Source organism: Pyrus communis, chromosome 9 (assembly GCF_041283825.1).
Source record: "Pyrus communis isolate YQ-2024b chromosome 9, ASM4128382v1, whole genome shotgun sequence".
In the NCBI taxonomy this organism is placed as follows: Eukaryota; Viridiplantae; Streptophyta; class Magnoliopsida; order Rosales; family Rosaceae; genus Pyrus; species Pyrus communis.
This window is the reverse complement of record NC_142573.1, coordinates 943,751-969,887: the sequence shown is the minus strand read 5'-3', so window position 1 is coordinate 969,887 and position 26,137 is coordinate 943,751. Positions and strand designations below refer to the sequence as shown.

At 38.6% G+C, this 26,137-nt stretch overlaps 6 protein-coding genes across 8 annotated transcripts; 3 read left to right on the top strand and 3 right to left on the bottom strand.

Annotated features, from left to right (window-relative positions):
* Positions 1-199: 199 nt before the first annotated feature.
* LOC137739874 (uncharacterized) lies at positions 200-2,685 on the top strand. The gene is made up of 9 exons (XM_068479604.2): positions 200-442; positions 615-640; positions 896-980; positions 1,072-1,281; positions 1,607-1,732; positions 1,807-1,864; positions 1,969-2,045; positions 2,195-2,283; positions 2,376-2,685. Exons 1-9 carry the CDS (start codon positions 368-370, stop codon positions 2,443-2,445), a joined length of 816 nt encoding a protein of 271 aa, XP_068335705.2. The 5' UTR covers positions 200-367; the 3' UTR covers positions 2,446-2,685.
* Positions 2,686-2,776: 91 nt separating this feature from the next.
* On the bottom strand, positions 2,777-4,253 carry LOC137739875 (Myb domain protein). The gene is made up of 4 exons (XM_068479605.2): positions 4,091-4,253; positions 3,855-3,962; positions 3,328-3,392; positions 2,777-3,234 (listed from the first exon to the last, which is right to left on the bottom strand). The coding sequence occupies exons 1-4, from the start codon at positions 4,178-4,180 to the stop codon at positions 3,087-3,089; spliced, it is 411 nt and encodes a 136-aa protein (XP_068335706.2). The 5' UTR covers positions 4,181-4,253; the 3' UTR covers positions 2,777-3,086.
* A 2,343-nt stretch (positions 4,254-6,596) lies between these two features.
* LOC137738868 (myb-related protein 315-like) lies at positions 6,597-8,451 on the bottom strand. The gene is made up of 3 exons (XM_068478339.2): positions 7,756-8,451; positions 7,505-7,634; positions 6,597-7,353 (listed from the first exon to the last, which is right to left on the bottom strand). The coding sequence occupies exons 1-3, from the start codon at positions 7,886-7,888 to the stop codon at positions 6,762-6,764; spliced, it is 855 nt and encodes a 284-aa protein (XP_068334440.2). The 5' UTR covers positions 7,889-8,451; the 3' UTR covers positions 6,597-6,761.
* A 4,445-nt stretch (positions 8,452-12,896) lies between these two features.
* On the top strand, positions 12,897-15,376 carry LOC137740373 (glycosyltransferase family 92 protein RCOM_0530710). Its single transcript, XM_068480249.2, has 2 exons — positions 12,897-13,428; positions 13,530-15,376. The coding sequence occupies exons 1-2, from the start codon at positions 13,278-13,280 to the stop codon at positions 15,149-15,151; spliced, it is 1,773 nt and encodes a 590-aa protein (XP_068336350.2). The 5' UTR covers positions 12,897-13,277; the 3' UTR covers positions 15,152-15,376.
* Positions 15,377-15,776: 400 nt separating this feature from the next.
* LOC137740374 (uncharacterized) lies at positions 15,777-17,790 on the top strand. Its single transcript, XM_068480250.2, has 6 exons — positions 15,777-16,176; positions 16,265-16,350; positions 16,459-16,613; positions 16,728-16,777; positions 16,936-17,010; positions 17,116-17,790. The coding sequence occupies exons 1-6, from the start codon at positions 15,902-15,904 to the stop codon at positions 17,645-17,647; spliced, it is 1,173 nt and encodes a 390-aa protein (XP_068336351.2). The 5' UTR covers positions 15,777-15,901; the 3' UTR covers positions 17,648-17,790.
* Positions 17,791-18,359: 569 nt separating this feature from the next.
* LOC137738938 (uncharacterized) lies at positions 18,360-25,677 on the bottom strand. Of its 3 annotated transcripts, none has more exons than XR_015966746.1 (19): positions 25,416-25,581; positions 24,890-25,255; positions 24,504-24,752; positions 23,849-24,039; positions 23,592-23,763; positions 23,231-23,368; positions 22,974-23,163; positions 22,664-22,806; positions 22,037-22,213; positions 21,843-21,953; positions 21,507-21,626; positions 21,241-21,397; positions 20,889-21,052; positions 20,635-20,721; positions 20,213-20,541; positions 20,011-20,077; positions 19,746-19,885; positions 19,238-19,500; positions 18,360-19,123 (listed from the first exon to the last, which is right to left on the bottom strand). XR_015966746.1 is itself a non-coding variant. In XM_068478403.2 (19 exons), exons 2-19 carry the CDS (start codon positions 25,184-25,186, stop codon positions 18,791-18,793), a joined length of 3,339 nt encoding a protein of 1,112 aa, XP_068334504.2. In that variant the 5' UTR covers positions 25,187-25,255; positions 25,416-25,677; the 3' UTR covers positions 18,360-18,790. The 3 variants fall into 3 exon arrangements, 2 of the variants coding, with proteins under 2 accessions (XP_068334504.2, XP_068334505.2); XM_068478403.2 differs by having other exon boundaries at positions 19,238-19,511; positions 25,416-25,677; XM_068478404.2 differs by having other exon boundaries at positions 19,238-19,487.
* Positions 25,678-26,137: the final 460 nt, after the last annotated feature.

Below are 26,137 nucleotides of genomic sequence, written 5' to 3'. Positions count from 1 at the left end.
TTTTTTGTGAGCAAGAAAACTTTATAAGACATTTAGAAGTTTTACAATTTATTGAGTAACAATATATATCAAAATGTCCCATTTAAGCTGAAAACTAAAAAGATATGTGAAAAATATAGGAGTGAAGCCCAAAACACTGTCAAATGGTGTTTCAAGCCCAAATCGGAGCTGAAGTTCTTCCACGCGGCAAGTTATGATTGGTGACTGGGGCGTGGACTGGCAGTCGGAGGTCGTCTGTGGAGGTTGCATTAGGAAGAGAGGGAGCAAGCGAGCGGAGAGGTGGAATGCTGCAGCAGCTTAGCATTCCAAGAGAGAGAGAGGGAGAGAAGAGAAGAATAAGAAGAAGAAGAAGAGGAAGTGGTGGAAGATGAAATGGCTTGGTCTTCTGTACCTGTTCTTATCGGTTTCTCTGCAATTTGGTGGTGTTTCTTCAAAAAATCAGGTAACTTTCCTCGGTTATTTTTGCTTTTCTCCATTGTTGCTCATATCAACAATTCAGCTTGTAATGCATTCAATCTCTGGAAATTATTTTATGGGTTAATCCAATTTTCGATGATATTATCTGGGTTCAATCCAATTTTTGAACTTGGTGCTTGTTTCTTTGTTTTTCACAGGGTCATGAGGATTCTGCAGCCACAAGGTACTCTTGCTAAAATGTTGAACATATATTTTCATTTATGATTAAGCTAGTAATTTTGTTTACGATCCTGAGAATCAACCTGCTTTGTGAGATGGACTAATTGTTTATGGAAATTGGAAATTGATGTCGATTTCGTGTCATTCAACTAAAATCCTTACTGGAACAAGTTTTTTCAAGTCGGTGTTGCATATTATTTGTGTTCCTTTTGAAATTCTGAAGCTTTGTCTATTACTAAAAACAGAATTTGATGTGTAGAACTATAAAGAAAGAGCTGGGAGATCCACCGGAGGTACATTGTTCGAGAGAAAGGAGTAAGGCGGCGTGGAAAATAATTCAGGAGGTATGGAAGAAAATCATGCATAGACTCTTTTGATTAGTACATTTTATAGTAGTTTCGGTCACTGATATCATTCTCGCTCTTGGTGGTGCAGTACTTGATGCCCTTTGTAGAGAAAGAGCAGTATCAGATTTCAAGAACATGTAAGCTGCACCCTGACAATGATCTGTACAGGGATCAGGAAGAGCACAAAATCCAAGTAGATTTAAACGAATGGCAATGTGGATATTGTAAAAAGAGATTTTATGACGACAAATTTCTTGATAAGCATTTTGACAACAGGCATTACAATTTGCTGAATGTGGTAAGTGCCCTTTGGTTTTATGTTCTTTTCCTAGTAGAGATACTTATGGCAATATTTTGTTTCAGAGTGAAAGGTTATCATGGAATTAACTAAATTATCATGCATTGAATAATACAAGCCTAATATCTTCAGAGAATAATAGAAAAAGCATGACCCGAAAAATTGTTTTACATCAACCCGTACACTTAAGCTCATCTCCTTACCTTATTGTATTAAGCTAATTTTCTACAAATTATAACTGGACATTGGCAACCATGGCCTGTTGATTTGTTTAGCCTAAGTTGGTCATTTCTAATTGAAATATGGCATATCTCTGCTTAATCAGAGTCATACCAGGTGCTTGGCAGATGTTTGTGGTGCGTTGCATTGTGACCTTGAGATGGGTTCTGTACCACACAAAAAGACTAAATGCAATCCTGCTGCTGCTGCACGGAATCGACATCTGTGTGAGGTGGCATCTGGCTGATGACTTTCGGATTTGAATTTCAGCATTCTTTGTATTCATAAATTGCCCATTATATGCAGGGTCTAGCTGATAGTTGTTTTCCAGTCAAACAGGGTCCAGCAGCAAGCCGTCTTCACGGTAAGTTTATATCTACATTTATCATAACAACAGAAAGCTGTAACAAGCTTATTTTTCAAAATTATCAACTTATAGTATTGCTTTCTTGATGATTAATACGGCAGAGTTCTTCTTGCGCCAATTCTGTGATGCCCACACTTGTACTGGACGTCAAAAGCCCTTCTCTCAAGGCCGCAGGAAGGTAAAGTTCACTTTGGGTGGTATACACTTGCACTAAATCATCCTAAATCTTTTTCAGTATAAAACCTGAACCTGTTATGCTGTTTCTTGGTTATGCCCATATGATGTTTTGTTGAACTTGTCCTCCTCCTTTATGTGTCAAATGTGCAGAAGAGGGCGAGTATATCCTACCTTGTTATTTCCATTCTGACTCTGGCGTTGCTCTTCCTTTTCTACTCTTACATTTACATGTACAGCAGGTATCTACATCCATACTCCCCATTTTGCCAGACTTTGGCCGCTTTTCTATTGATTTCACAACGGTGATTGTATTTTTTTACTTCTGTGTCAGGGGAGTGCAAAGAGGAACTCAAGAACTGAAGCGTGTCACACCAATCGGAAGGAAGAAAAAACCGTCCTAGTTACAACTTTTCATTGAAAAGCAACAGAGGGAGAGAGAGACTATGCAGTCTATCGTAGTCACAAAATCTAAAAGCTGTGCTCTTCCATTTGCTTTGTAATTTGTATTTTGATCATTTCAGTGTAGACGAAGAACAACATTTTTTGGGAATGCGAAGGAAAAATTTGATGTATCGAAAGTTACAAGGATTCTGTTCATTGTACATCAATGCCTATGATTTGTTCGCTTCATTTTGCTTGAACGTCTTGGGGTTTTTCAAGGGCCTTCTCTTTGGGTTTTCGGCCATGTCGATGTCAACATCGTTCGAAGTAGAGTTCGAGAGAGAGAGAAGCTTATATAATGCTTTTCTTCAACATAAATTCTTTTCAATCCGCTCAAACATGGCACAAAGATTCGACGTATAGCCAGGCCAACTAGTTTACATGTACATTGCAATTGCATTAGATTACAGTGCAAGCAAACAAACAATAAATGGCAATGACGTTCAATGCAGCTCCTCCGTAAACCTTTAGGTCCATGCAATGAACTCGAAACTAAAGCGTGCCCCATATTATCCAGCCATGCTCCGGTTACAGACAAAGGCTGGAAAGGTTGATTGGTGGTCATCGTTTGAAATCAAGAGCAATGGAACAAAAGCCTGAATCATTTTCTTCTAGGTGGATCGCGCCTGAGCCCGTACTTGTTGAGCGTTTTGATATAATTCCTCATGAGGCTGAATTTGCTGCTTCCCAAGTGATACAAGTAATCCCACGAATAGATTCCGGTGTTGTGTAAGTCATCGAAAACAATCCTGAAACATTCACTCCACCATCCCAGTCACAACATAACATTTCCGATATACAAATTGTTTGCAACCCCCATTAAATCCGGACTGTAAAAGTACCTTACCCCATAGTTTCCTACAGGTTCCGCAGACATGATTCCGACGTGACGCCGCCCAGATATCACCTGCATTAATCGACAGATGTGAAGAAAACAAGGTTACAATATCAACATGTTGGCGCAGCACTAAGCATCCAAATAACATGTCAAAGATAGCTGTGGAGATAACAAGATGGTGAAAACATATTCAATTGAAGACGAATGGACAGTAAACCATATGGAGAATAACTTAGATGGAACGGATTCACCGCCACTGTGGTGTCTTGGACTACTAATACAATACTACGTGGAGAGAATCCTTGCATTAGTGGCTTGGGATTAGTATCTTATTGGGTTCTTAAGCGGTGAATCGACATGTTAACGGATTTTTAACGGGGTGATCCGTTAATGACCCGACTCATTAACAGGTTGACCCGGAACTATTATTTTTGTGTCGTTTCATGTCAGGTTAACTAGTCGTGCAAAAAATTGCAATGTGATGATAACAAAAGGGTTTAAAATTTTGATTTGAGAATTGGGAATTATTACCTTTTCACCAGCAATTGACCTAATCTTGGCATCAACAGCTGGGCTGTGGATTCTCAGAAACTCAGCTGACAAATTGAAAACATTTCCATTTCCAAACTCCACCTCTACCTGAAACCAAACAAAAATTCCGAAACACCATTTTTCAGATTCAAAAACACCGTTTTCAGAAACATCTACAATATGATTCAAATCCAATTACAAAAACCACCGGCGGAGATCAAAAGCTTGAAGCTTACACATTTGGGCGCGTGGAGGGAGAATCTGGTGAGCCTCGGAGCATTTGCGGTGGCGTGGAACCTCCGAATCGCTGTTTGAATCGCTGACATGCTCTTCTTCCTTGGATTTGCTTCTGGCAAATTGGTTCGCAGAGGACGAGTTTGGGTTTGACTCTAAACTTCTCTCTGACCGGGCCTAACTCAGTTACGGGCTTATTGGGCTTTGTTCAGTTGTAGACCTTTTGGTTCATCATGAGAATTTTTTTTTTTTTTTTTTTTAATTTTATTATAAGACATGATTGGAGAGAGATTCAAACTCAAGAGCAGAAAATTCATCATAAGGATTGAGGGAGAGAAAGTGACACATCCCTACCCAGAATGTCTACTAGAACTCTGAATCGAGCTATGTTGGCTTTGTCACCTTCCCAGAAACAAAACTATGAGGGCATGGTCGGTGCCCAAAGCGGACAATATCATGCTACGGTGGAGTCGAGCCCGAGATGTGATGGGGGCCCGGGTCAAGATGGGACAGAAAGATTGAAAATAAAAATACTCATTCTCTTTTACGGATTTAGACCCCAAATTGAATATTCATTGTTGAACCCTGTGAGCGTCGATCGGTTATTTATAAAATCAAGTAGGTCAAACTATACTAATAAAATAACCAATAAGTGAAAAAAAAAAAAAATTTGGGCCATCATTAAAATAATATATATATATATATATATATATATATATATATAATTTGACTTTACCTTCAAATTTGGCAGTAAAGTGGATGACGTCGATGTCAATCCAGTAAGATTTTGGCATCTCCTTTGGAATTAGAAAATCACCTTTTTTTTTTTTTTTTTTTTTTTTTTATCAAAACATCCACGTAAGATTTTTAACATCTCAGTTGGAGATGCTCTAAAAAATCGTATTAAAGAGTGTTAAAATCACTAGCTTGTAGTATGATTGTCTATTGTCGTTTAGATCCAAGGTATTATACAAGAAGGTAATTAAAAAGAAAGGAAAAAGAGAGAGGAATCATATAAGTGCAAACATCTAGTTACAAACTTAGCTTTCCAATTGTTGCTCTGTCCCTTTAAAAGATAAATAAATAGCTATTTAAGTATTAAAAATTGGAACCACAAAGCTAGAAGAATAAAAACAACAACAAAACAAACCTAGACTAGAAAGAAGCATAAAGAATCTGATCAGCCAGCCTCCTTGTATGTCCCTTATACCAACTTGAAAAAGAAATACCTAATATATATGCCCCATACACCAATTTATCAATGTTTTAGGTTGTGTGATTGTATAAAAAGGGCAACTTCAAGTAACAAGGCTCCTTGTATTGCGAGGGCCGGGGCATAAACATCTATCATACGCAACCTTATTCTTGGTTTGCCAAATAGTTGTTTTCATGACTCGAATCAATGACCTTTCGGTATAAAAGAGCAAACTTTCTATTGCGCCAAAGCTCGTTCTCTTGGTTGTGATTGTACATTTATTATTAAAAAATATTTATATTCTCAATTTAGTTGTACTTATATTGAGAATCGAAGATGATGATGTTAGTGGCTTAATAAAATACAGTACTTTTTTCGGCTTTTTGGCTAAAGCTTAATGAAATATATGTGTGAAATCATGACGCAAACCACATACTACATGGACCATCTTATAATCGAATTAAGTTTTTAATTCGTTGCAGGGGAATTTACACGAAAGAAAACAAGGAATTCTCAACAAAAAAAAGTATTCTCTAAATCAAACCTCGATAACCCTAACAACCAAGTTAATACATGCTAATTTATACTGAGTAATAGGGTCAGCTGATTAACTAAAGCCAACAAGTATTCTCTCCAACTTCCTTCAATTATTATACTAAAATACAGATTAGTAATTTAGTATACATTAATTTGCATTGAACACATACTGAATTATAATATATATATATATATATATATATATATATATATATATATGTATGTATGTATGTATCTGTGCGCGCGATGAATATTACTGAATAGCGTCGGCAGAGGCTTCAGATGATTCTCCTTTTTTTGTTGGGAGGTGATATCGTGAGATTCCACGTGGGGCTCATTGAGCAGTTTGCAAGCACAATTCATGCACGTAATTAAGTTAAAAAACCTTCTATATATGAAGCTCAAAAACAAAAAAGAGTTATTTACGCTCTTAAAATATCATAACGCATGTATCTTTCAAACGTCATTTTTTCTCTTATCTTAAATGTTTAAAATGTATATAACTTTGATCAAAGTACTAATAATAACTCCCTCTCTCTTTGTATATATAGGCAGGGAGCTACTCCACTTAATCCTCAGTGCTTGGCACGACCTAAAAAATTAGCAATTGCTTGCTCTAGCTTCTTATATATTATTAATTCAAGATAAAGCTTTGAAAAAGTAATAATGTTAACCTCGGGGGCATTGTTTGCTTCCAATTATTCATATTCTAATTGAAGATGAAAGAGAACTCTATCTCAACAAATATTCATAACTAAGTTGACTAAGACAGTGCGTCTGCACCCAAATCGATCTCCTCTTCATAATTTAAATTAGAATATCGATCACAATTACAAACTATACATAAAGACACATTAAATTGACATATCATCTGATTTAATTGTTGCAACAATTTTGTAGCTTGAATGATCATAAATAATGTTCATCTAAGGCTATTTCGATCAAAAATAGAAAAGGTCTTGTCCGAAAGTATTGAAGCCATCCCATGAGAGCATGGAATCCACACTATCAACCCACTGTTGAAGACAATTTTCCTGCATGGTTTCCCCTATCGAAATAGAAGCGTTGTTAGAATCTTCCACCGAAAACGAGGTACTATACGAATTATACATGCTGCTGGTGTTGGGAAATCCTTGGTTCAACATCAATGTTCCCAAATCCAAGCTTCCACAAAAAACTTCATAGTTTTTCAAGATATCATTCGCGTCATCCAACGTGGTTAACTGAACCTCATTTGGCGATTTCTCATCGGATTCTGGAAACCCTTTGTTTCCATTACTATCTTCCAGTAGCTTAGCCTCCAAGCCAGTGCCTCGTGACTCTTCTAGTCCTTCTGATGATGATGAAGAAGTAATGTTTGAGTGTTGAGTAATTGTCTCTTTATTTTCTTCAACATTTTCTTTTTCCTCAATTGGTTTGTGGGTCAAAGGGTCTACGCCAAGGTGCTTCAACCTCTTCTTGATTCTGGTATTCCAGTGGTTTTTGATTTCGTTATCGGTCCGGCCAGGAAAATGTGAAGCAATCTTAGACCACCTGCACACAAAAATATTAAAAACACCAGCTCTAACAGTTAGTACGTACATATGCCATGACATTGATGTCAAAATTTCGGAGATGAGCGGCTTACGACTAATCAGACTAATTTCAGATAAGGAAACGGAGGGTTAAAGCAGGCAAATTGTACCTGTTACCAAGACATGAATGGAGTTGAATCATTTGATTCTCTTCAGCTTCAGTAAAACCACCTCGCTTAAGGTCCGGCCTTAGATAATTGATCCATCTTAATCTACAGCTTTTCCCACATCTCAGCAACCCTAGATCACCATACAAATTATCGATGATGAGGATCGAGATAGCGCAAGGGATGAAGGGAAAGGAAATCTACATGATCATGATCAAAATATAAATTAAACAGTAGTATATATATATATATACCTGCAAGTTTAGGTACCATTCTCCAGCAATGGATACCATTGTTGAGAATAAAATTCATGAGCTTGTGATCTTCCTCGATCGTCCACGGTCCTCGTTTCAATCCGACCTTGTCACAACAAGGTTGCCTTCCCATTGTCACAAAATCGATTTCCCTAGTATTGTCGAGGAACCTCGAAGAAAAAGAAAACTCAACCGAGCTGCAAAAGTGAGAGAGCCTGAATTCCTAAGTGGACAATAAAGTGGGAGGGCTAGCTTAAAAGGGGAGCCTTATAATCCAAGCAAAGATGCTTTGCCAGTTCATTCCGTCATTAAAAAATCAGAACGTTGTTGTTTGAGAGGGGAGATAAATGATTGAATTGGAGAAAATCATTTCAGTCTAAATAGATATAAAAATGACACCACCCCAAAATCGAACAAAGTCGTGAGAAAATTAAAGAGGAAAAAAACAGACGTGGGTCGCCTTCATTCAATTCAAATGTTTATTTTTTAATTTTAACAACTTAAGTCTCTCTCTCTCTCTCTCTCTCTCTCTCTCTCTCTGTGACATTGGCTTTAATCTATGTGAAGCCAAAAAATAATGAGATTGAAAGGTTCCTTGTTGCTCGAGGGCTGGCCACTTTTGTCGTTGGAAACAACTCTTTTGTTTAATTTTACGAAGTCTAGAGAGAGAGAGAGAGAGAGAGAGAGAGAGAGAGAGAGAGAGAGAGGTACCATAAAAATTCCAAACATGAATCAACTAAAGTTGGCTACATGACATGACAAGGTTAGTTTTGATCAGAACAAAGAGTTTCTTCTTTGAATTCCTTATCTTATATTTAGAAAGATACGATTCTAGCTCATCAATATTAACATTTTCATTTCTCTTTTCACTAAATTTTTTTTATTATCAATTTTCCGCTTCGTTCTTTTTGCAGACAAAACCTAGGGTTTTTTACTTGTGTGAAACTTTTCTTTTTTACTTTTTAATGAGATACTTTCGTATGTATGTCAAACTATGATTTGCAGTTAAAAATACTTTGTTTTCTTATCCCATTTGAGGTTGTCAATACATGCACAAATTAGCTTGTGTTAGCAAGCAAAATCATGCATGCTAGAAATCCGATGAGTCTTCATCTACAATGCTTTGCATGCTGCAAATTACTAATGAGTTTGTGAACAATGATACCCTTTTTTTCTCTTTCCGTTTTACTCTTTTTTCTTGCAAAGCATGTCTATGAAGACGATCTGAGCAAAAAAAAAAAAACAAAAAAGAAAAAAGAAAAGAAAAGAAAAGGTATGCAAAAACACGATGGGGTAACCATAATTTCCATAATTCCTAGACAGCAGGTTCACTTATGTTAGGGTCGCTTATGTTCGATGATTTGAGTACAAACCCTACCAATATGATGTGCTCCATACACATTTTGCTCTCTCTTTTGTTTTTGCTGATATACTAAACTACTTTTATGCACAAACACGATTACACGGACGAACTGGCCTAGAGTACAGACTATTCTTATGTCGATTTTATGCGCAAAATCTTTAAAACTTCAAAAAAATGAGCTGTTATAGGGGAGGGAATATGGTTTTGGACGAATTTGAAGAACATATAGACTTTGGTGGAATTCAGAAGATGTCTGTGTACATACAAAAGTATGAATTTGCAACAATGGCGCTGAATTAAATACGTTACAATTCCACTTCCAGTTGACGATCCTTTAGCATATGATATTGAATAATATTATTTACCAAATGCTGAGCAATATATATGGTTTTTAAATCAGGTTCATGCACAGGAATATTCCCCATGATCTTTTTGGAGATGCAGAGTTATCAGAAACATAAACATTTTGGGGCTGCGGGGCCGACGTCTGAGGCGTGGAAACATTATCTTGGTGTTCCAAGCATGACTATTCGTGATTGCCAAAGATCATATTGCATATTACAACGGGGGGTGTTGATCTCATATCGGATAAGAGAGGATCTTGCATGTGTTTATAAGTAACTGGTTTATTCTTTATATGTTAATTGGTTTTATGGTAGAATTTCAAGTTTCTTCATGGTATTAGAGCACGTTAATTGTGTGAAGCCGAACAGTCACACGTGTTTCACATCAACCGATTTGTGTTGTTTACGTGTTAGGCTTAAAAACTTGTCACATGTGAGGTATGTGTTGAGAATATTAATTCCACAATGGACCTTGCGTGTTCTAATAAGTAATTGAGCTACTTCTATGTAGCCAACTAATTTTATATTGGAATCTCCACTTTCTTCAGGAAGTGTGTGAAAGATAAAAAAAAAAAAAAAAAAAAAGTGTATGAATAGCATCAACTGTTAAAATAATAATAGGGTTAGTTACCAAAACTTGAAAAAACAAAATACAAAGAACACAGAAAAAGAAGGGGAAAAAGCCCTAGATTTGTTTTATTTGAATGCTGCAGGTACACATCTGCACGTCGACATTCCATGCCAAGGCCCTAGAGGTGCATGCAACTTTGAACTTCCCCAAATGGCACACAGCCTTTTGAAAAGAGTTGTGTTCATGTCTTGAGAATCTTTATACAACCTTACACCAACATTATAGAATTGCCTTGAGAAAATTTATCGTATCACTGCGTTGCATATGTTCATGTTTTTTTTCTTTCTCTCGCTCGTTATATGACAACGACTGAGAATCGAGAATGTCTATACAACCCTATATTTCCATATATATCTTCTTAGTTTTTCTAATATGAAGTAGAGGTTTGGATGGACAAATCGGAGTCCATGACATCGTTGTAGGCGAAAGAAGTCAAGAACAAAGATCTAGTAGCTGGTGACAAAACTGACGTCCAGTTAGAAGGCATCATCAAGTAGCAACGCTAGCTGCAAGAAAATAATATAAGTTGTGCCTTACGTTAAGTGGTCACCAACACCTACCAAGTAGTTCAAGTTGGCTCATTGGTGCTTTTGCTTTTGGTGCTGACAAAAAGATGAAAACAAATTTTAATCTTAATTAGCAAGTAAAAAAAGTGATTAAGAAAAAGACCAATGTGTCCAATTCGGGTGATGGAATTAATGTTGAGAAAGACTAAAAAGGTATCTTTGAATCGTAAGAAGAAGAAGGATAAGAATGACGAATATTTGTCGGGGTATATACAAATACAACCAAGCTCTAAGACGATGCTTCTTTTGTTTCTACAGAAGAAATGCACACCTGCAGACAAAAAATCTCAAAGACAACTACGTAAATATATGATGATGAGTTAAAAGATCAATTGTTTCTTGAGAATTTAGCATCTTGTTTAGGTACAACTAACGTCCTTGTCACTAGTTACCTTCAAGTCTTGTCATTTTCGTCATGGTTAAATACTGAATCTTTTACAAAGAAGAATGCAAGCATCAGTAGTCTACGCATATATAAGTTGATTGTAAATGCTCATGTTTTGTGAGTTTCGCAAGCGTGAATAGTAAGTATCAGTCTATTTAGATCCTTGTTTATCGATGCTTAATAACCATGACTAACTAACGTCCTTGTCCTTGCATTTCACTATATAAGAATGTAGTAGTATTCAATGCCAATCAAGATCGAAAGTGGTGGAATGCTCGAAAGGATAGACTTTTCCTCTTCAGATTATTGCAACCCGGTTCTTCAGTTCGGCAGGCTGAATGAGATTGAATTGGCAGGGACTTGTAACCTATGTATAATGATATGTTAGATAACTCACTCTATTTTGGATTCATAACTCATCATGTCCAGTCTTGTACATTTGACATTTTGACACAACAAACATGAGACTGGACTCAAATTTATTTTAATTGATCACAACCTATCTCATCCAGCTTACTAAACAAGACCTTAATGTAACTTCAATAATAATATCGTTTGTAACCGATGCCAATAAAGCTCAAACTGCAACGCATATTCTAGTTTCCAACCCAACTCAATTCGAACATCACTTGGGTGGGCTTCTTAGTTTGATCAGCAGTCTTCAAAATAGTGGGTTTCCAGTTGGTCTAGGCCCTCTAAGATTATATCAACTTGGGTTAGGCCGAACTGGCAAGATTGGGTCAAGTTGGCCTTCCCAAACTGCATGCATATACACAGTGTCGTATCACGACCAGAAAAAATAAAGGAAAAACGCAATGTCGTATCCGTTTTGCTAAAGTATTTGGTACAGGGTAAGGTAATGATAATCAAAGCAAATATTAGTTGTTTGTCCCTTAATTATGTGCCACCTTTTTTGACAAAGTTTGCACCGATTGAAAACGACATGGACACGTGGCTACGTGGACAGAATATATACCTTCACTTTTTCTTTTTCTTTTTTGCCCCTTGGTAGAAATAGGAGGTAAACAGATAATTTAGATAATCCGTGCCTCCCTTTGTGGCTTTTAAGATTATAATGATAACAAAGTTTAATTCGCCCTCAGAAGGTGGTCAAGCTTCATGTAAAGAATTTAAGAAAAAGTATGGAATACTGGGAGTTAGCGGAAGAGTTGATTCAAAATTGAGCGTAATAGCGTTGTATAATTTATTTAGCCGACTCTCTTAATAAGATAAATCTTGGTTGTTATTGTTGTGCTGTTGTAGGTGGTCTAACCAACCTCACAAAAATCTGGACCTTTCAATCACATCCAACCCTATCTTGGTCTTATCTTTGTGAGCAAGTTGCATTATACGGCAACTCAATCTAAGATTCACTCAAGAGACAAGAGTGAGTAAGATAATGATTTCGAAATTACCTTTCGTACAATAAAATAACAAAATTCATGTAATTTTCAACTACATTGTTCGCTCTTATTATGATCTACGAATGCATTATTTTACGCAAATTAATAAATTCACTTAATTGTGTGACAATTGCATTAAAAAGAAAAATTTTAACGAAAAACTCTCAGTATTGTTCAATTTAAAGAAAAACCACATTTTTACACTAAAAAGTCAATCATGATACTATTCATTTTACTCTCTCTTTTGTCTTTATAGTTAAAATTCAAAACTTTCAAATCATTTTTAATAATTTTTCTTTAAAATAAAATCCTCAGACCTTATGATATTGTTCTTGTTTTGTGAAGAATTATTTAGTAGATTTTGTTCTGACAATAACTGTTCAAAGATAATGATTTTGTTTTCTTCATTTAATTCGCATACGCACCATGCACAAAGGGAGCAACCAAAGTGACATGTTAACGGCCGCACAAATAAACCACTCTGAACGGTCGTTTAGTCTTTCTCTCTCCCGTCAAAGTCGTACCACCCCCCGTTTCCCACTCTCTCTCTCTCTCTCTCTCTCTCTCATCCTCTTCTTTTCCGACCCTTTCTCTCTCTCTCTCTCTCTCTCTCTCTCTCTCTCTATCTGAGATTCTGAGTACAGAAACAAGACAAAACAAAACAAAAGTGATTAATTAAGATTAATCCAAGAAGAAAATCCAGTAATTAAGTACGTATCTTATGAATGAAAAGAAACAGTACAAGTACCACCCGAAAAGCAGTTTCCTCCTCCCGGGTTGCTTCTCTCCTCCCCCAGAGGCTTCCATAGCCGCCGCGGCGGGCCCAAGTTATGAAGGGACCCAAGGGTTTTGGCCGTAAGAAGAGACCCCCGCGCGACGTCGTTTCCTGGAACACCTTGTTCTGGTGCACCCTTTTTGTCGTCATCAACTGCGCCCTCTTCTCCGGCTTCACCTTCTCCACTTTCCGCTTCCTCTTCGGCAGTAAGTAATTATATTATATTATATTATTATTATTATTTAATTCAATTATTTTTCATTTAACTGAAAATTTGATCGGTTAATTCATGTGTACGGACGTGCAGAAACGTTTCAACCGGTACTGCTGCTAACATGGCCAGCTCCACCGAACAAAACCGTTTCCGTTCGAGAAGTCGTTATGTTTCCCGATCAGGCGCTCGTTTTCCTAAACTACCCTCCCGCCGCCCGCTTATTTACCAAACACGACCTCCACTGCGTCTACTTCTCATCCAACGAGTCCTCCTCCCAGCCCCGGTTCACTCAGCCCCCGGTTGACATCGACGGGGATGATCGCCACAATCAGATCGTGCGGTGCCCGCTCCAGCCAAGTGGTTTAACCGTTTCCGTTACGTTGAGACCAGACGACGACGTCCCGGCGGTTCCCTCGTACAGCTGGGACTGGCTCGCCTACGACGCCATCGTCGACCGCGACGACACCACGATCTTGTTCGTGAAGGGCCTCAATCTACGGCGGGAAAGAGTTTCCAACGCCACCAAATTCGAGTGCGTCTACGGCTGGGATTTCAGGACCACCAGATATTTACTGAGAGCCGACGTCGTTTCGATCGCTCAGGAGATCGTGCGGTGCAGAACCCCCATAAGCGTGTTGAATTTTCCACGTGGCGTCAATAATTCAGTCAAGGTCTCCGTTCGAGTGAAAGGTGGTGGAGGAATATTACCCTCCATAGCCCGCCCCGGGCTCCGACCCGTACTCGCCAACCCGCCCCGGCGGAAGCTGCACGAGATGTGTTTGTGCTCCATGGTTCGAAATCAGGGTCGGTTTTTGAAGGAATGGGTCATGTACCACGCCCGAATGGGAGTTCAACGGTGGTTTTTGTACGACAACAACAGCGACGACGACTCTGATATCTTAATTGAGTGGCTACGACAAGCAAATTACAACGTCACGAGACACGTATGGCCTTGGATCAAGACCCAGGAAGCCGGGTTCGCCCATTGCGCCCTACGAGCCCGTGAGACATGCCAATGGGTCGGATTCATAGACGTGGACGAGTTCTTCCACATGCCTTCGGGGCTCTTGATCCACCACGTGCTTCGCAATCAGTCCAATTACGGTTACATTGGAGAGATCCGAGCCTCGTGCTACAGTTTTGGGCCTTCCGGCCTCAAACAACTCCCGACACAGGGCGTAGCGGTGGGTTACACGTGTCGGATTGGCGGCCCTGAGAGGCACAAGAGTATCGTGAGGCCGGAGGCCCTAAACTCGACGTTGATCAACGTGGTGCATCATTTTCATCTTAGAGACGGGTTTGAGGCTGTGAATGTTGATATGGGGGTGATGGTTATCAATCACTACAAGTACCAAGTGTGGGAAGTGTTTAAGGAGAAGTTTTATAGGAGGGTGGCGACTTACGTGGCTGATTGGCAGGAGGAACAGAATGTGGGGTCCAAGGATCGGGCCCCGGGATTGGGGACGAGAGCCGTGGAGCCACCGGATTGGTCACATAGATTCTGCGAGGTTAAGGACACCGGGCTCAGAGATCGAGTGTTGCAGGATTTTGTCGATCCGCGCACCCGTCTTTTGCCGTGGCAAGAGGAGGATGATGAAGTTCGAGTGGAGGGACAATTTCAACAACACCGACACCAAGAACAACAGGAACAACGAAAGTTAAAGAGCATGATGAGAAGGAGAAGAGCGAGGATAAAGCAGAGAGTTTTGTTTTGAGTTTTTGTAGAGAAATGGTAATTAAGTAGGTGGGTTAATTAGTTTGTGCATTACTGTCTAGAGAGGATTAATTATACAATTTAGAGATGAGGATATTGTGCAATATGGTATCTTCTAAATGTATCTTTACATATATAATTTTTTTCTACTTGGAAATATTGATGAACCATAATCTTGTACACATCAAAGATCATACACATGCAAGTTCAAATCTCTTAGTCCCAACTTGTCGTTATGGACTGAATTTCATTTGTCAAATTGTTCTTGTAAATTTGATTTCATTCTTGAAAATTTTGATCTTAAAATTTAGATTTTTTGCTTAAAATCTCCCTTTTAAGACCTGTTTTAATTTTTTTTTCTTCATGTTTCACATCATTTAAACATTATTTGAAGAATTTTAACTTACTAGCTAAGTGTAACTGTCACACTGTCACGTGATATTACTAATTAACTTATATCGTAACATGTTGATATAGATATAATGAAATACCCCAAACTCATAACATATCAACTATATCGTCTACTCATATTACAACACGTAAATTAATTCTTACACAATTTTCAAAGCTGGATCAATAGCCGTTGGAAATTTAAAAAACAAAATGCGATTCAAATATTTGACCGTTAGCAAAAGACCAAAATCCGTCCACACGCCACTTTCCTTTTGCGCTCTTTTGCTCGTTAGCCTCTTTCTTTCCAGGATTTCGTTTCTTCCCTTTCCCTTCGGTCCATCCAAAGACACAACCAAAAATGGCGAGGAAAGAAGAAGAGCCGAAACAGAGTCCAATAAACCCGAAAAACCAGCAAAGAAAATCAGGCCCAGTTGAAATCGAAACCAATGGCACCAGCGGCAATGCTATTATATTCAGCCCCAGATTCAAATCCGTGGCCGCCATGGCCGGTTGGGACGAAGAGAGCCTTCTAATTGCAAGCCTGGTGGTTGATGATACGCCGGACAGAGATTTTAAACACAAGAAACGCTCCGTCTTGGGCTCCAAGACCCCACCCACCAATTCATCAAGAAGGTATGAAATAATTATGGTATTATTAGTGTTTTTTTTTTTTTTTTCTTTTTTGTATGAGATTTAATTTTGAATGTGATTCATGTTTTAGAAAGCGCAGAGCTCAGAGAAGGAGCCCGATTTCAATCCCTGTAGCTGTTCTTGATCTTGATGATGCAGAAGAAACTGCAAGGGACGGTACTGATTTTCTCTATTTGATCTGTTGGGTACTTGGGTTATGGAAATCCTGGAATTTTGTCTGAAATTTTTATATGAAATCTTGTGGGTAATATTTTTGGTGTGCAGAGACGGAGAAAGAGAAGAAGATGAAGCAGAAAATTGCTGCGAATAAAGAGAAGGAAACGAGAGAAGATAAAATGGCTGAGAGCTCTGGTGGTTCTTGCCCGCCAAGGTCGGAACTTCCTTGCTTGGATAAGCTCAGGGAAGAACTTTCTTGCGCTGTAAGAACCTTCTAACCTGCCTGCCTAGTTAGCAGTTAGAACTTTGACGTACTCGATCAAACGGGTTTCGTTGAATTTTGTTTTCTAACGTAGTGGGTCTGATGTTCTTGGCAGATCTGCTTGGAGATTTGCTTTGAACCAAGTACTACTCCTTGTGGCCACAGGTAATTTCGAAACCAACAAAGCACATCTTAAACTTTGTGTTTATCGATCTTATTGCCATTCGATGAGCCAAATGAGGGCTTGGACGATTGAATCACATGCCGCTTGACTTCGAATAGCCGATCAATTTATCCTGATTTGTACAACTGTTTGATTGTAGTTTCTGTAAGAAATGCTTACGGTCCGCCGCTGATAAATGTGGGAAGAGGTGCCCCAAGTGCAGGCAGCTAATCAGGTATGTTTCTGACATAGTTCCAAGCTAATTGGTTAATTAATCGGCTAATGCTCAATGCTGCAATGTGCTTTTTGGATTTATCTCTATCTTGCTTGATATTTGCAGCAATAGTAGATCCTGCACCGTCAACACGGTTCTTTGGAACACGATACAGCTTCTGTTTCCGCAAGAAGTTGAAGCAAGGAAAGCTGTTGGAGCCTCAAATGGTAGAGAAACTGCTCGTCAAAGCCCCGGAAAGTCTGTGTATAACACAAGGAATGTTCAAAGTAGAAGGGCATCGGGGGTATCAAGCAGCAGCAGCAGCAGAGAAATGACCATGAGGAGAAGACGGGTGATATTAACCCAAGATGAAGAGGACGAACCTGAGCATCGGAACCCAGAACAAGGCGCTGATAGAAGTATTCGGTTTATAAGGGCATCAAGCGGAGAGATGAATGTGAGGAGTAGTAGTAGAAGGATCCCAAGCCAAGACGAGGATGCTGCATTGGCTCTAAGATTGCAGAGAGAGGAGTTTATGGACGCTTTTAGGGGAACCCCTGATGAATCCAGTAGTTCTTGGATTTCTTCGGCGAGAGCAAACATGAGAGCCATGGCATCCAGAGCTACTAACCACCGTCTTACCCGACATATGTTGTAGTCTAGCTTCTCTTTCGGTTTCAAAATTTCCATTTCCGGTGACACTACTGACTGGTAGTCTAGTAATTGTAGTCGTTTAGCTGCCCTTGCTCTGTAAACTAACTTCGGTTGCTGTTGCTTGAATGGAACACTTGCTGCTCTCAACATCTGTTGCATTGTGTTTAACAAGTCTTACAAATTAACCACCGTTCTTGGTTATTCCTGTGTCTTGGGTCTCGAACAATGATTCGATTGGTAAAAAAAAAAAAGAATTCTTGGTTTAGTTCTCCATCTTAATGACAGAAAAAAGATTGATCAAATTCTGTCGAGTCTGACTCGTAGTGATCATTTATCAAATAATGATTTTGGTTATCAAATGATTGAACAACCGGGAATAATTTACTTACGATACTTAGTTGACATTCGTAAAAGTATGTAATGAATTATGAGTTCAATACATCCTGTTTAGCAAAAAGACATGTATGTCCTACATTCAGCGTCAATGTTTTTTCTATGTGCGAGTGCGATCGTGTGCTCATTGAAAGGGTACAGCACAATCCATTCCAAATGAAACTCTTGTACCAGTCCGGTAGACAGTTTTTCTCTCCAGCGCATGAAAGGAAAACCCTTTGGCCCTATACCACTCTACTTTTGTGTTCGATTTCGGCACATTGGGGCTGAACATAAAAACCAATTCCGAAACATTTAAATTCAGAAAACAGAAGGTTCACTGGTTTGTTCCCCCAAATATTGAGATTGCACATACATACCAACATAAGTCGCGAACTAAATTAATCAAATACAACAACAAATTCGAATGTTCATTTCCCAATCTTTGTTTTCTACCAGTAACACAATACACAGGTCAAGCCAATAAAACAGTACGGCAAACTACCCTGACGGGAAAAGAAAAACCACCCTGACGGAAAAAAAAAGGCGGCAACTCATAAATGTCACGCTGCAAAATTTTCGCTTCATATTACGTGTTACACCAGTGGACAGGGTCGCTTGCTTGCGTGTGACGATTCTGATTTCAAAACTGTGGATACTGGAGTCATGCGCAGAACGCATCCCACTCTCGTAGACAAAGTACTCATAACCTGTATTTGTACAAGGAACCTTACGGAAGATTTGGCCGCTCAGTAAATGCGTGTTTCTGGCGAAGTTAGTGCCTGTGGGAGTGCTTTCGGCTAACAAAATGGGGCTCACCCTTTTCTCTGTTCCGATTTTGTAAGATCGTCAAAGCACAGCAAGTAAAGCCTATAGCAGCCATACCATAAAATGCTCTGTATGGAGCCAAGGCCAGGGAAGAGATATAGGAATAGTATCCAGCCAGCAGGTACAGAAAATTCAGCCTCACTTCACAGTTTCGGAAGCCAGGGAAAGATACCAAGAAGGAACTGGACTCGGGCTTTGCGGTGAAGATTCCATGAAGGATCACACCTGTGCAAAGAAATGAATCCAAGAGCCATGGGAAGCTATGACCCATCCCTATTCTCTGCAACCGGAAAAAAAAAATGTACTTTTGTTAAAAGCCAGCTCGCGTACACGAAGAACAAAAAAGGCATAGAAGGTTTGAAATCTAAACATATTTATATTTGGATTACTGTACCTGAAACCAGGCGACAAGTGACGGGACAAACATGAGTGCTGCAGCAAGATGCAAAATAAACAGCCCATGCTGATGATGGAATAACTCTAACTGTGTTTCACCAAAACTTTTCGAAGAGTTTGGACTATTGGAGCAGCAATCTTCAGAATGAATATTCTGGTTTGATATACCATCACTTTTGGATGGAAGTTGGCAGGACTGGTCATTGTCTTCTTTTTTACAGTCAAATAATTCATGTCTTCGTGCATGACTGCGAAATGAAGCTGTCAAAAAACTGTTACACAGACATAAAGCAACTCTTAGGATCTTTTTTATCACACCTACGCTGAAGGTAATATGACACAAGAAGCTTTATATATTATTTATCAACAAGCAAGTCAGCACCGAGGACTAATAAATATTAAAAATACTAAAAGCCACATTAAATTCACATGCAATTGGACAGCAAGTGCATGGCTTTTGTGCACAATTCCTACAAACATCCATCTGAAACAAAGTGAGGACATACCTGCAAAGTGCACTGTGACAGCTCAAAGCATCGAAGAACAAGATTATAAATAGACCGAACGCTGCATGAACCAAGCACGCCAGAGTAATTGCAACAAGTGCTGTAACGAATACTGGATTGGCTCTTAAAACCCTTACCACCTGTCCATGAAAAACCCATGTGAAATTGAATGAGCCAACTTGCCAACCTTTTCCCATAGTAAATGAAGGAAATAAAGATACCTGAGCTAGTAATGATTACATTTATACCACAGGATAAGATATACCTTCAATGAAAAGAAACCCGAAGAAAGATTAATAAACCAGTGAACACTTTTTTCCCCCAACTGAAACCTGCAACAGACTAATTCTTGTCATTCAGCACAAAAAACAGAGAACATGCATATATGCACTGGCTGAGAATACTCAAGCTAGTTGATTTTCAAGTCATGGAAAGTAAATAAAGAGTGGTCAAAAGAGCCTACTGACCTTGTCTTGATGAAAACATGTACAACAGCGGCCGCATAGAAGATGAGTTGGGATATCAAAATCAGAATTATTACGAAGCCATTAGCAAGTAAATAACAAGTCACCGAGATGATGATGAAGCTAGAAAATGAAGGAAATGGTTGAGAAATAAAAAAGGAGAGGGAAAAAGAAAGCAAGATCGGGGCAATGGCAAGGTAGAGAAATGGCAATGGGATTCTCAGATTAAATTCCACAGCCGTAAGAATCGAAGGTATGTGCTGGTCAAGATCCCACGTACATATTTGCTGCATTAGTGCAAAAAAGATAACAACAAGGGAGAAACCAGCAATCTGCAAGAGAGCATCAATAAACTAAATAAGAAGCATGCCTCTTTCTTTATTAAGAAGTATTAAACAATGAGAGAGAAAGTTGAAAATCATTACCTGTGAATTATATAAAAGCAAGAACCTACTGGCAACTGCAGTTACAGGAACAGTCATGGAACTTCTATATGAACAATGTGGATCTACCTGAACAGAAGCAGAGGTAGACAAACATAAACACCTTCGATTTTAACAAACGATTGGAATAAATCATTAGAATCCCCCTATTTTTGGCCTGAATAGAATCCGTAAGTTATAAATTTCTTGTGCCATATTATATTATAATAATAATGAAAATTTAGGTGACTTCTTACCAGCAACATAACAGAGGTTTTCTCGGAACTTTGAGGTGAACTCCATAGTGCTGGTGAAGAATCAACAACAATTTTCTCACTGTACATATTTGGGAATATGTGGAGACCTGACGTGTGATCCCAAGCAAATGCTATAGGAGGGAAACAGCGAAGCTTACAGAGCTCTGTTGTACCAAGAAAGAACTAGCTTAGCCAAAAAGATAAGAGAAAAAAAATACTAGGTTCAATATTGTACAAGAATGTTAACAGATTACAACTATTTTTTTCATTAATAATGTTTTACATTAATCCATGACAACAAATAGAACCAAAAAACATAAAATGAAAAACTACTAGTTATATAAATCCTTACTGCTATTATCTTCATCTCCAGCCTGTTCGTCTGGAAGTCCAGAATTCTTTATCCCACAGCCTGCAGCCTTCAAAGAGAACATGACAGGCAGAAGGCCCAAGCTCGTGGTAAATGACAGATTCAGAGCAAGAGGATGATCCTCCTTCAAAGACATTTCCTGCATTGAACCCAAGTCATGCACGGTTAAAATTAAACCATTCAAATTGAGTTTGAAGTTTCAACAATTTTAAATATTCCATAATAAAGTAGCATCTAGAGATGTTAACCTTATAAGAATAACTAGGTATCGGCATAGACCAAGGGGAGAACTCTCGTTCCCCTTCCTCTGGATTAAAAAACTGCCCGACAGCCATGGAAACTGCTGGTGGAGGTCTGCCTGAAATAGTCTGATCAATAGACTGTCAACATTTTACTAGAGAGTGGAAGTATTATTCAACATAAGCCAAACTAACTAGTTCAAATTCAAATCTTTTTTCATTTAAAAAACCATGAAAAGGTGAGAAGAGAAAGACAAAGGGAGATGACAGCCAGTTCAACTAAGCAAAGCCTACTACAATGACATAAGGAGCAAACCAACCATCAACAATGAAGGGAAACAATACCGGACGAGGTGCAACTGAGATGGTCAGGAATCTGAAACCACGCATGTCCTCAGGTCCCAAGCGAAATATAGCCGAAGGAGAAGCTTGCTCTGTCTGGCTTCCAGGTTCAATCTAATAAGACAGAGCATATCCACAAATAAGAGAATGCAACAATTATCCCATTAAAACATGGTCATGAATGCAAAACTCAGTACCTGTGTTGGTGCTGGTCCTGATGGAATGCGCACCATCCTTGATGTCACATCGAGGATTCTTATACAAATAGGCAATTCTGAAGTTGAGTTTCTTTTTTCTGGCCACAGATGGAGTCTAACCCCAGAACACGGAGCAAGGTTTGTCACGAACATGAAGTGGCTTCTTCCATTTGACCCCTGCACGTATTGATTAAAGTCTGAGCACTATCAGATATTGGAAATTCAAAAAATAAAAGAAAATTAACAAATTCTATCTGCATGACAAGAACAAGTGGAAAGGAAAAAGAATATATCACGGTCCAGTATTATTTTGTAATGCATCAAAAGTATTTTTCCCCAGTCATATTCATGCAAACACAGTATAAATTAAATTGGTGTACACATCATTTCTATGTCAATGAAATTGTACATGCACAAGATACAACAAACTAATTTCCAGATCATGTTTTTTAAATGAAAACAACTAAAGAACCTAGCTTGGAAAGATTGATGAAAAAGTAAAAGAGGGGGCTGAGAAAAAAGGAGATTAAGAACAATCAGGACAAAGTATCTAACTCAGCAATAAGCTTGAAATTAAGTTCATAATGATTTCAGTATTGAGTAGATGGAAAATTTGCTGATGCTAACCAATTTTTGTATGTCTAACCACCGTCTTCGACCATCCATAGCTAAAACAGTGACGGTGGTCGTCTGAATGTATAGGTCCCTCTCAAGGCCATCATCACTCCAATGAACATTGCTAGGACATGCAGTGGAAGTGTACAGCGATTCTGCAATCATATTACACATGTCATTCAGTGATATAACATCATGACTACTTTCTCTCTTTATGTGTCAACATTGCTAAAATAGCTATAAAAACAGATTCAAAACTTTAGCAAACTATAAAGAGGAATACAATGGATTTATCCAAACAAACAATGTGACAATACAGTACCAGTTTTATCTTTTACGTCTCTAGTAGGAATGTGTATTGACTGCTGAGATAAGTGTGATTGCATCCTCCAATCGAAACTCTGGGGTATCCCACTACGAAGCATTTTTGAGAATATCGCTGTTCTTATTCGAGTGTCAGAAAATGGCTGGCCTGTCCCGGAGTCTACCAAACTAAGGAGGGTGTGCGCTAACTAGATAAGAGCATGTGTTAAGAACTGTTTTTATGATAATTAAATCTGGGTTCAATTAGTCACTTACTTGGATAACTAATTGATTACACCATAAAATAGCTTGATGTTCCATTGACAACCACACATTTCTCATGCCCGTACTACTGATCACAAAGCCATGAGTGGGAGGCACAATGCCATCAAGGGATTCTGACTTGGATCTTACCTAAAGACAAAAAACAAGAGTAACAGCAGCCACAGAGTCAAGGCACATAGCAAGAACTTATAGTACCACAAACACAAAATACTTATATAGTATACACCGATGTGTACGTACAAATGAAGTTTGAGCATAAACTACCGAGAACCCCCATAGTGACACAAAATTATAAAACCCCGTCTCCCCAAAAATTATATAACACAGGAAAATACGAAAAATATGTATTTACCTGATAATCATTATAACCACCAGAAATGGATATAACAACAACATGGGAGAGAACAGGACCAGACACGTGATGTCCTGCTCTAGTTGTTTGGACCTCATATCCCTTTCTCCATTCATCATTAACACGTTCAAAGTAGTGACCCAAGGAAGGCTGCAATGCCACAGGAGGGTATCTGAACGAAATAGGTACATTTCATCAAACACTAATTCATGCATTCACTTTGACAATGAGAGTTATCATAGAAGCTAAAAACTCACTGGTGGGGGCTGGAGAGAGTAACAATTGTTTCAACTGCTGATTTCCTCAAACGGTGATGGATAACTGCAGCTCTAGCAACAAAACCACCCATAGAGTGACCAACCAATATCACACTTTTTGGAGAACTCCCAGAGGTTGCAGCACCTTCTCTTTGTCTAGCCTTATAAGATTCTTTGTATTGATCCAAAATCTGCACACAAGATTGTATGTTAAACATCTCTTATAAACTAAAAGAATGTGAGAAAACTGATAAACTACAACATGACCAAGAAAAGAGTGTCAACAGGGGAGAAGAATTGACAAGATGGTTTGGTTATGTGTTGTAACGTCTTTTTTTACCGGCGCATTAAATTATTGTTGACAGTTTCTGTGACCCCGCATAATTTGGATGGGACTGGATCATGTCAAGGATGAAGACAAGCATTCGGACTATTTGAAATGTGAAATTCCAATATAAGTAGTTATATTACTGAACACATTCTGTTGAACGTAGAGAAGTGCATGTAATATTTGTGTCATTTACTCCTTCATAACACTTCCTCGTAATGCAATATTAAGAAAATGTAATACGATCTCAAAGACATGTTTACCATGCATAAAAAAGTTTCATCTTCGTATGCAATTGGAAGAAAATAATGAGAGTTCGAGACAGACCCTGTGAATGGAGTTGACAACATATTCAGCATGTTCTTCAAGAATAGCACTATCCATAGCAGAATGTTCCCCTTCGAGATCCACCGTGAACCAGTCCAACCTGGAATCATACTGGTTGCGCAACTTAAAGGAAGTCACATCAATATCCTCCCCTCCCTCTTCAGGAGTTAAGTAAGCATCCTGATAATATGTACGCTCTAGGGGCCCCGCTTGATATCCCCTATCAGATTCTGCTGCAAGTGACCGAACCTACAAAAACCGAAAATTCAGAACAAACACAAAAGCCAACATTCCATTGTCATAAAGACACAAACTTTCCAAAAAAAATTGCCAATAAAACACGAAGGGCGAGCATTTCAACAAAAACCCAGCTCCCATTTCCTCACCTGCTTGTAGCTGCCGCCATTTCCCGGAATAAAAAGCACGGGAACGCCGCTCAGCTTCTTCAGATGCTCCTCGAAATCGATCTTCTTCCATCCTTCGTGGTACAAATACAAGCTATATTTCGCAGGCGAAACGGGAGTCGTGGTAGGGATGGGAACATAAGTGGGATACATGTACGTCATGATGCATCCATTGGAGACAGGCTTCAACAAATCATATAAACCCGCGAAACAAACACACAAGAGGAAGGCGACGAGCAGTGCTACTCTGGATTGGGCTTTAAATCCTTGCAGTTGCATTGTGAAAGCGGGAAATTGCGGCTCGATTAATTAATCTCCGCATTCACCCACAATTTAATGACTAATTTCCTGTAAAAACAAATTAATTAGCAAACTAATTGAGAGGAAGAAAGCATTAAATTGAACTGAAATTTCCATAATAATTTTTAAAAAGAGAGAGAGAGATCCGTTACAGAAATTTAGTTAAAAAAAGAGAGGGAAAGAAGAAGGTGGATTGGAAAGTGCTTACGAGTGAGGCGATAGATCTGGGAGGAGGAGCTGAAGAGCGACGGCGAGGGGTCACCGGATCGGAGATTTGAGCTGGTGGAGCTCGGAATTCAGATTTTCGAGCGAGAGAGAGAGAGAGAGGACAACACTCGCAATCTCCGACACTGCTGGCCAAAATAGAAAGCAACAGACAAGGAGAGAGCGCAACTGCTTTTACGGGTCGGATCGGGTGGAAAAGTCGGATTTTTTGCCAGGAAAAGTTAATGGGTAAAGTCTGAAGTTATGGAGATTAATCTAAAAAGTAAACAATATAAATAAATAAAATAAAAACTAACGAGAGGTTTAAAAAAAATTAATTTTAATTAAAAAAACAAATAAAGGTGTAATGTATAGTACCAAAAAAAAATAAAAATGTGATTTTTTGTTAAAAACGAACAATACCAAAAATGTTTCGTTAAAACTCCCAATAAACAATCACAACAAAATTTGTTTGAGTGAAACTTTAATTTGAAGAAAAAAAAAAGTAACTAATCATGTATCGTATAACTTTTTATCGATTAAAGAGACACTAAAATAATGAGATTAAATCACATTTAACATTATCTTATAAGCATGTTTTTTTCAACTTATATTATAAGTAACTAGACACTAAAATATGTATTTTCTCAGTGTTTTCCCAACACCAATACATAGTGTAAATAAAGGTAAATAATGGGGAATGGAGAAAACATAGGTTAACATACG